Below are 9,466 nucleotides of genomic sequence, written 5' to 3' on the forward strand. Positions count from 1 at the left end.
GTAGGGAAGGGGGAGGGATCGGTAGCTGAGGAGAGGGAAGTGGACTATGGGGTAGGGAAGGGGGAGGGATCGGTAGCTGAGGAGAGGGAAGTGGACTATGGGGAAAGGAAGGGGGAGGGATCGGCTGGTGAGGAGAGGGAAGTGGACTATGGGGAAGGGAAGGGGGAGGGATCGGCAGCTGAGGAGAGGGAAGTGGACTATGGGGAAGGGAAGGGGGAGGGATCGGCAGCTGAGGAGAGGGAAGTGGACTATGGGGAAGGGAAGGAGGAGGGATCGGCAGCTGAGGAGAGGGAAGTGGACTATGGGGAAGGGAAGGAGGAGGGATCGGCAGGTGAGGAGAGGTAAGGAGTCAGAGGGCGGAAAAGAACAAGAGGGAAGGGGAAGGGAATTTTTTTGAATGGAAGAGAAAATCGATATTTATGCCATCAGGTTGGAGGATGGCACAAGAGGAGGCAATGGACCAACAGGTTGGCTGGAGAATGGGGATTGGAAGTAAAATCTTTAGCCATCAGGAAGTTGTGCTTTTGGTGAATGGCGCAGAGATGCTTGACAAAGTGGTCCCCCGATTTACAATGTGTCTCACCAATGGAGGCTGCAGTAGGAGCAGCGGACACAATAACATCCATGATATTCAGAAGTTGGAAGGAGAGCAGCCAGAGGTTGTGGTACATATTGGTACCAATGACATAGGTAGGAAAAGGGAAGAGGTCCTGAAAAAAGATGACAGGGAGTTACGAAGGAAGTTGAGAAGCAGGACCACAAAATTAGTAATCTCAGGATTACTGTCTGTGCCATGCGACAGTGAGAATAGGAATAGAGTGAGATGGAGGATAAATGCGTGGCTGAGGGATTCGAGCAGGGGGCAGGGATTCAGATTTCTGGATCATTGGGACCTCTTTTGGGGCTGGTGTGACCTGTACAAAAAGGACGGATTGCACTTGAATCCCAGGGGGACCAATATCCTGGTGGGGAGGTTTGATAAGGCTACTGGAGAGTTTAAACTAGAATTGTTGGAGGGTGGGAACCGAACTGAAGAGACTGGGGAAGAGGAGGTTGGCTCACAAATAGAGAAAGCTTGTAGACAATGTGAGAGGGAGGATAGGCAGGTGATCGAGAAGGGATGCGCTCAGACCGATGTTTTGAGATATGTCTACTTTATTGCAAGGAGTATAATGAACAAAGTAGATGAGCTTAGAGTGTGGATCAGTACTTGGAGATATGATGTGGTGGCCATTATAGAGACTTGGATGGCTCAGGATCAGGAATGGTTACTTAGAGTAGCAGGCTTCAGATGTTTCAGAAAGGACAGGGAGGGAGACAAAAGAGGTGGGGGCGTGGCACTGTTGATCAGAGATAGTGTCACGGCTGCAGAAAAGGAGGAAGTCATGGAGGGATTGTCTACTGAGTCTCTGTGGGTGGAAGTTAGGAACAGGAAGGGGTCAATAACTCTACTGGGTGTTTTTTTATAAATCATGCAATAGTAACAGGGACATCGAGGAGCAGAAAGGGAGACAGATTGTGGAAAGGTGTAATAATAACAGGGTTGTCATGGTGGGAGACTTTAATTTCCCAAATATTGATTGGCATGTCCCTAGAATGAGGGGTTCAGATGGGGCGGAGTTTGTTAGGTGTGTTCAAGAAGGTTTCTTGACACAATATGTAGATAAACCTACAAGAGGAGAGGCTGTACTTGATCTGGTATTGGGAAATGAACCTGGTGAGGTGTCAGATCTCTCAGTGGGAGAGCATTTTGGAGATAGTGATCACAATTCTATCTCCTTTACCATAGCATTGGAAAGGGATAGGAATAGATAAGTTAGGACCATGTTTAACTGGAGTAAGGGGAAATATCAGGCTATCAGGCAGGAACTTGGAAGCGTAAATTGGGAACAGATGTTCTCAGGGAAACGTGTGGAGGAAATGTGGCAACTGTTTAGGGGATATTTGTGTGGAGTTCTGCATAGATACATTCCAATGAGACAGGGAAATTATGGTAGGGTACAGGAACCGTGGTGTACAAAGGCTGTTGGAAATCTAGTCAAGAAAAAGAGCTTACGAAAGGTTCATAAAACTAGTTAATGATAGAGATCCAGAAGATTATAAGGCTAGCAGGAAGGATTTTAAGGATGAAATTAGGAGAGCCAGAAGGGTCCATGAGAAGGCATTGGCAGACAGGATTAAGGAAAACCCCAAGTCATTCTACAAGTATGTGAAGAGCAAGAGGATAAGACGTGAGAGAATAGGACCAAACAAGTGTGATAGTGGAAAGGTGTATGTGGAGCCGGAAGAAATAGCGGAGGTACTTAATGAACACTTTGCTTCAGTATTCATGATGGAAACGGATCCTGCCAATTGTTGGGATAACTTGCAATGAACTGAAAAGCGTGAGAATGTTGATATTAAAGAAGAGGATGTGCTGGAGCTTTTGGAAAGCATGAAGTTGGATAAGTCACTGGGACCGGATGGGATGTACCCCAGACTACTGTGGGAAGCAAAGGAAGAGATTGCTGAATGGATGTATTTGTGAGCTCCAACTTGCACTTTTGACTTAACTCTTAAAATGGGCCCTTTTTCTTTATATTTTCTTTACTAACCCTATATTCAGATTAAGATATATGAAGTTCAATCAGTTAATTGTATATGGTGTACTGTCTGATATTTTTCAGTGTGGATTTGTAACAGGGCAACACATCACGCAGCATCCACACAAACGAGATTTCTCAGTTTGGCGGGGCCAGAAGTTGTCTTCCCCTCGACAAACACGTACTGGCCAAGCCTGAGGGTCACATAACCCTACAAGAGGAGAGGTTGTATTTGATCTGGTATTGGGCAATGGACCTGGTCAGTTGTCAGGTCTCTCAGTGGGAGAGCATTTTGGAGATAGCGATCACAATTCTATTTCCTTTACCATAGTATTGGAGCGGGATAGGAACAGACAAGTTAGGAAAGCGTTCAATTGGAGTAAGGGGAAATATGAAGCTATCAGTCAGGAACTTGGAAGCAAAAATTGGGAACAGATGTTCTTGGGGAAATGTATGACAGAAACTTAGAATATAGAGCATAGAATAGTACAGCACAGTACATGCCCTATGGCCCACAACGTTGTGCCGACACTTAAACCCTGCCTCCCATATAACCCCCCACCTTAAATTCCTCCATATACCTGGCAATATGGCAAATGTTCAGCAGATATTTGCGTAGCATTCTGCATAGGTATGTTCCAATGAGAGAGGGAAAGGATGGTAGGGTACAGGAATGGTGGTGTACAAAGGCTGTTGAAAATCTAGTCAAGAAGAACAGAAAAGCTTACGAAAGATTCAAAAAACTAGGTAATGATAGAGATCCAGAAGATTATCAGGCGAGCAGAAAAGAGCTTAAGAATGAAATTAGAAGAGCCAGAAGGGGCCATAAGAAGGTCTTGGCGGACAGGATTAAGGAAAACCCCAAGGCATTCTACAAGTACATGAAGAGCAACAGGATAAGACATGAGAGAATAGGACCAATCAAGTGTGACAGTGGGAAAGTATGTATGAACTGGAGGAGGTGGCAGAAGTACTTAATGAATACTTTGCTTCGGTATTCACTACAGAAAAAGATCCTGGTGATTTTAAGGATGACTTATTGCGGACTGAAAAGCTTGAACATGTAGATATAAAGGAAGAGGATGTGCTGGAGCTTTTGAAAAGCATCAAGTTGGATAAGTCACCGGGACTGGATGAGATGTACTGCAGGCTACTGTGGGAAGCAAAGGAAGAGATTGCTGAACCTCTGGCATCAATGGGGACAGGAGAGGTTCTGGAGAATTGGAGGGTTGTGGATGTTGTTCCATTATTCAAGAAAGGGAGTTGAGATAGCCCAAGAAATTATAGGTCTTACTTCAGTGGTTGGTAAGTTGATGGAGAAGATCCTGAGAGGCAGGATTTATGAAAATTTGTAGAGGCATAATATGATTAGGAGTAGTCCGCATGACTTTGTCAAAAGCAGGTCATGCCTGATTGAATTTTTTGAGGATGTGACTGAACACATTGATGAAGGTAGAGCAGTAGATGTGGTGTATATGGATTTCAGCAAGGCATTTGACAAGGTATGCAATGCAACGCTTACTGAGAAAGTAAGGAGGCATGGGATCCAAGGGGACATTGCATTGTCAATGCAATACTGGCTTGCCCACAGAAGGCTAGGAGTGATTGTAGATGGGTCATATTCTGCACAGAGGACAGTGATCAGTGGAGTGCCTCAGGGATCTGTTCGGGGACAGTTACTCTTTGTGATTTTTATAAATGATCTGGATGAGGAAGTGGAGGGATGGGTTAGTCAACTTGCTGATGACACAAAGATTGGCGGTGTTGTGGATAGTGTGGAGGGCTGTCAGAGGTTACAGTGGGACATTGATAGGATGCAAAACTGGCCTGAGAAGTGGCAGATGGAGTTCAACCCAGGTAAGTGTGAAGTGGTTCATTTTAGAAGGTCAAATATGATGGCAGAATATAGTATTAATGGTAAGACTCTTGGCAGTGTGGAGCATCAGAGGGATCTTGTCCATAGGACACTCAAGCTGCTACACAGGTTGACTCTGTGGTTAAGAAGGCATAAGGTGCATTGGCCTTCATCAATCGTGGGTTTGAGTTTAGGAGCTGAGAGGTGATGTTGCAGCTATATAGGACCCTGGTCAGACCCCACTTGGAGTACTGTGCTCAGTTCTGGTCGCCTCACTATAGGAAATATATTGAGACCAAAGAAAGGGTGCAGAGGATATTTACAAGAATGTTGCCTGGATTGAGGAGCATGCCTTATGAGAATAGGTTGAGTGAACTGGGCCTTTTCTCCTTGGAGTAACGAAGGATAGAGGTAACCTGATAGAGGTGTATAAGATGACGAGAGGCATTGATTGTGTAGATAGTCAGAGCTTTTTCCCAGGGCTGAAATGGCTAGTATAAGAGGGCACAATTTTAAGGTGCTTGGAAGTAGGTACAGAGGAGATGTCAGGGGTAAGTTTTTTACGCAAAGTGGTGAGTGCGTGAAATGGGTTGCTGGCAACAGTGGTGGAGGCGGATACGATAGAGTCTTTTAAGAGACTCCTGGACAGGTATTGTGCTGTAGGTTTTCTATGTTCTAGATGACCCCAGCTGATTTACAATGGGTCCCACTAATAGAGGCTTTAGCAGAAGCACAGGAGATAATAGATGACCCCAGCGATTTACAGGCAAATCGTTGCCTTACCTGGGACTCTGAATGGATGTGAGGGAGGAGGTGGGGGAGAGGATGTGGCACTTTGGCCACTCGCAGCTGTAAGTGCTGGAAGGGAGATTAGTGGGGAGGGTTGAATGGGCAAAGGATTTTTCCCTCCCCAGCTCTCTTTTTCTTTTCCCCACTCTGGCCCCTTGCTTCTTCTTACCTGCCTATCACCTCCTCATGGGACCCTTCCCTTTCTTCCAGGGTGCACTCTCCTGTCCTATCAGATTCCTTCTTCTCCAGCCCTTTATCTTTCCCACCCACCTGGCTTCACCCATTACCATTCAGCTGTCCTCTCTTCCTTCCCCTCCCCACCTTTTATTCTGACTTCTCCCTTCCTTTCTAGTCCTGAAGAAGTGCCTTGGCCCAAAACGTCGACTGTTTATTTGGTGCTGCCTGGCCTGCTGAGTTCCTCCAGCATCTTGTGTGTGAAGTTTAATGCAAACAAGTGTGAGATGATGCACTTTGTGAGGACAGACAGGACAGGACATACAGAGTAAATGGGGGGGGGGCACACTCAAGTATGTGGGATGTTTTGGTGCAAGTGCACAGCTCCCTGATAGTGGTGGCAGTGAAGAAGCCACTTAGTATGTTTGATTTCACGGCCCAGGCCGTGAGTGGAAGTGTCGCAGCTGCACCAGACATCGGTTAGATTGCACTTAGAGACTTTGAAGAACCCCAATCAACTCAGGATGTGGTAGTCCTACAAGAGTACAGAAGAGATTCATCAGAGTGGAGGAACCCAGCAGGCCGAGAGGTGCTGATATCCTGAATCAGGGTCTTGACTCAGAACAGTGACAATTTCTCCCCGCCTCCGCAGACACGGCCTGAACTGCTGAGTTCCTGCCACAGGCTGCATGTTGCTCCAGATTCAGACTGGCTGACTCATTGGTTGTCACTGGACTTGGTGTTACAAGGAGAGCTTTGATAAGACAGGTTCATTCTCACTGGAGTGTGGGAGCTGAGAGGTGAACTAATAACAGTTTATAAAGTTGTGAAGGTCACAGTCTTTGTCTGATGCTGGATCAGTCTAGAATAGAGGCACAGGTTTAAACTGAGAGGCGGAAGAGTTAAAGGAGATCTGAGGGGTGGTATAAATTTACACAGATGAGGAATTTCTTTAGCCAGAGTGTAGTGATTCTGTGAAATTCATTGCCACAGACGGCTCTGGTCATTGGGTGTATTTAAAGTGGAGGTTAACGGGTTCTTTATCAGTCAGGCTGTCAAGGGTTACAGGAGGAAGGCAGGAGAATGGGGTTGAGAGGGATAATAAATCAGCCACGATGGAATGGTGGAGCAGACTTAATGGGCAGAATGGCCTAATTCTGCTTCTGTGTCTGATGGTCTGAGTAGACTGAGCTTCCAGGGAATGTGGGTACAATGATAATGTTTAAAAGACATTTGGAGGTACATGTTTGGAACAGTTTAAGGGATATGCAGGTAAATGGGACAGGCTCAGACAGACCACTCGACATGGACAAGATGAGCCAAAAGGCCTGTCTACGACACTACAGCAATACAGGAAGAGTCCAGAGTCTGAGGAAAGTTCCTCACTCTGTCCCTTATCCACTGGTTCTATCAGGACTAAAGGCTCACATTTCCCCATTGAGCTGGGCCTTACTGTGAAGAAATGGCAGAGGCTGATGTGTGGGAAGACCTCGTGAGCTTGGTTCCTGCCGCACTGTTTCTCAGTCTCTTCCCAGAATGCCGTCAGCTTGGCCAGAGTGGACCCGATGGACACAGATACACCACATACTCCTGTGGAATGGGATCATCGCGGGTTGGGTCATTCTCATGCGCAAGAATCCTGTTGGAGACATTGTTGTTGTGAGTCTACAGGAGGCGATGTGTGTCATGAAGTTATAGATGAGCACAGCACAAACATTTACCAAACTTATTCTGGCCAGACCCATCAACCTGAACCCAGACCGCAACCCTCCACACCCCTCCCATCCACGTATCTATCCAACATTCTCTTAAATGTTGAAATCTAACCTGCATCCATCATTTCGACTGCCAGCTCATTCCACACTCTCACCACCCTCTGAGTGAAGAAGTTCCCTCTCAGGTTCCTCTGAGGTGGACCATTCTAACTCATACAATGGCTGAATGGCCTTTGTCACTGGAGAGGGACGAGATGTTGTGAGGAAAGTGTAAGGAGTCAGCTTGAAGGAGGGGTGGAGGACAGCATGGGCTGTGGTGATGAATGGCAGACCAGGCTGGATGGGCCGAATGGCTTGTTTTGCTGCTGTTTTGGTGAAGCACGGTGCTCAGGAGGGAACAGTGAGATCAGCCCTGTGGAGATCTTTGTGTACACCTGAGGTCACGTCAGAAGGAGGGTGGGCCTGGGCTCAGGGGTTACTGAGGGCCTCTGAGGCACTTGTCCTGCATCCTGTGATCCAGATGAGGAGGAGTGTGAGCAGGCAGACCTCCTGCAGAAGGCAAAGCCACTGACAATGGTGGATGGTCCTCAAGTTGCTGTTAGCAGAGTGTCGACACATCCACCAGTCCTGGGAAACAGGAGCAACCCAAGCACCGTGTTGGACAGCATGGCCCCCTTTTGTACAAGGAAATGGTGAGGGGTTTGTACTGTGGCAATGGGGTTTTTAAGGGGTGGGGATTGGCAGTGAGATCTGCAGTTGCTCAGGGGCATTGGGCATTTCTGGGAGTTGTGCTCAGGAAATCTCAGAGCCCCAGTATCAGCTGCCCTGATACTGAGTGAGGCCAAATCCATCAGGGAGACCTGGTGCGTGTATCATCCTGTGGTGGTATCTGAAACAGAGCCTTAGGGGAGAGGGTGTTGTCACAGGAAGGTAGCAAAATCACCACAACTGAAGTGGGGGAGGAGTCACACACATCCGCCTGTTCACAGACAGGAAACCACCCCTGCCATCTATAGTCTGCAGGCGGAGAGAACCATGAAGATGAACCAGCAGGACAGCAACATCAAATCACATCCCCATCGTCCTCCATTCATTCCTCATCCTCCCCTTCCCTCCCAACCCACTCCTCCACCACCTTCCCTCACCTCAGTCATTGCATAACATAGTGACCTCATTTTTCATTAAGAACTGTTAATGAGTTACTTACTCTTCAATAGTCTGCCACATCCATGTAGTTCTTCAGTTACTACAGTAACCTTCACCGGGAGTGAGCTTGTAACCCATCACTGGGAGTGAGCCTGTTATTTGTCAGTGGGAGTGAGGCTGTATCCTGTTACTGGGAGTCAGCCTGTTACCCGTCACTGGGTGTAAACCTGTAACCCATCACTGGGGGTGAACCTATAACCCATCACTGGGAGTGAGCCTGTTACCCGTCTGTGTGAGTGAACCTGTAATCCATCACTGGGAGTGAACCTGTAACCTATCAGTGTGAGTGAACCTGTTACCCGTCACTGGGAGTGAGGCTGTAACCTGCTACTGGGAGTGATCCTGTAACCCATCACTGGGAATGAACCTGTAACCCGTCAGTGTGAGTGAACATGTAACCCGTCACTGGCAGTGAGGCTGTAACCCATCACTGGGAGTGAGGCTGAAACCCGCTACTTGGAGTGAACCTGTAACCCATCACTGGAAGTGAACTTGTAACCCATCAGTGTGAATGAACCTGTAATCTATCACTGGGTGTGAACCTGTAACCGGTCACTGGGAGTGAACCTGTAACCCATCACCGGGAGTGACCTGTAACACATCACCGGGAGTGGCCTGTAACCCATCAGTGTGAGTGAACCTGTAATCCATCACTAGGAGTGAACCTGTAATGAAATCTGAAGGATTATTGAATATGGGGGGGGGGGAAAGAGGGAAGAGAGAGGGGAGAGAGAGGGGAGAGAGAGAGGAGAGAGGAGAGAGGAGAGAGGAGAGAGGAGAGAGGAGAGAGGAGAGAGGAGAGAGGAGAGAGGAGAGAGGAGAGAGGAGAGAGGAGAGAGAGAGAGAGAGAGAGAGAGAGAGAGAGAGAGAGAGAGAGAGAGGAGAGAGGAGAGAGGAGAGAGGAGAGAGGAGAGAGGAGAGAGGAGAGAGGAGAGAGGAGAGAGGAGAGAGGGAGAGAGGGAGAGAGGGAGAGAGAGAGAGAGAGAGAGAGAGAGAGAGAGGAGAGAGAGAGAGAGAGAGAGAGAGAGAGAGAGAGAGAGAGAGAGAGAGAGAGAGAGAGAGAGAGAAGAGAGAGAGAGAGAGAGAGAGAGAGAGAGAGAGAGAGAGAGAGAGAGAGAGAGAGAGAGAGAGAGAGAGAGAGAGAG

General features: G+C 47.7%; 1 protein-coding gene across 1 annotated transcript in view; it reads right to left on the reverse strand.

The window, feature by feature from the left end:
* The window catches only part of LOC132386974 (ubiquitin-associated and SH3 domain-containing protein A-like), an 82,421-nt gene extending 74,017 nt beyond the window's left edge, over positions 1–8,404 (reverse strand). The window contains 3 exon segments of the mRNA XM_059959334.1: positions 6,854–6,954; positions 6,957–7,039; positions 8,323–8,404. Coding sequence (XP_059815317.1) covers positions 6,854–6,954; positions 6,957–7,039; positions 8,323–8,342 — 204 coding nt within the window. The 5' untranslated portion in view covers positions 8,343–8,404.
* Positions 8,405–9,466: the final 1,062 nt, after the last annotated feature.

Source organism: Hypanus sabinus, unplaced genomic scaffold (genome assembly GCF_030144855.1).
Source record: "Hypanus sabinus isolate sHypSab1 unplaced genomic scaffold, sHypSab1.hap1 scaffold_1447, whole genome shotgun sequence".
NCBI classification, from domain to species: domain Eukaryota; kingdom Metazoa; phylum Chordata; class Chondrichthyes; order Myliobatiformes; family Dasyatidae; genus Hypanus; species Hypanus sabinus.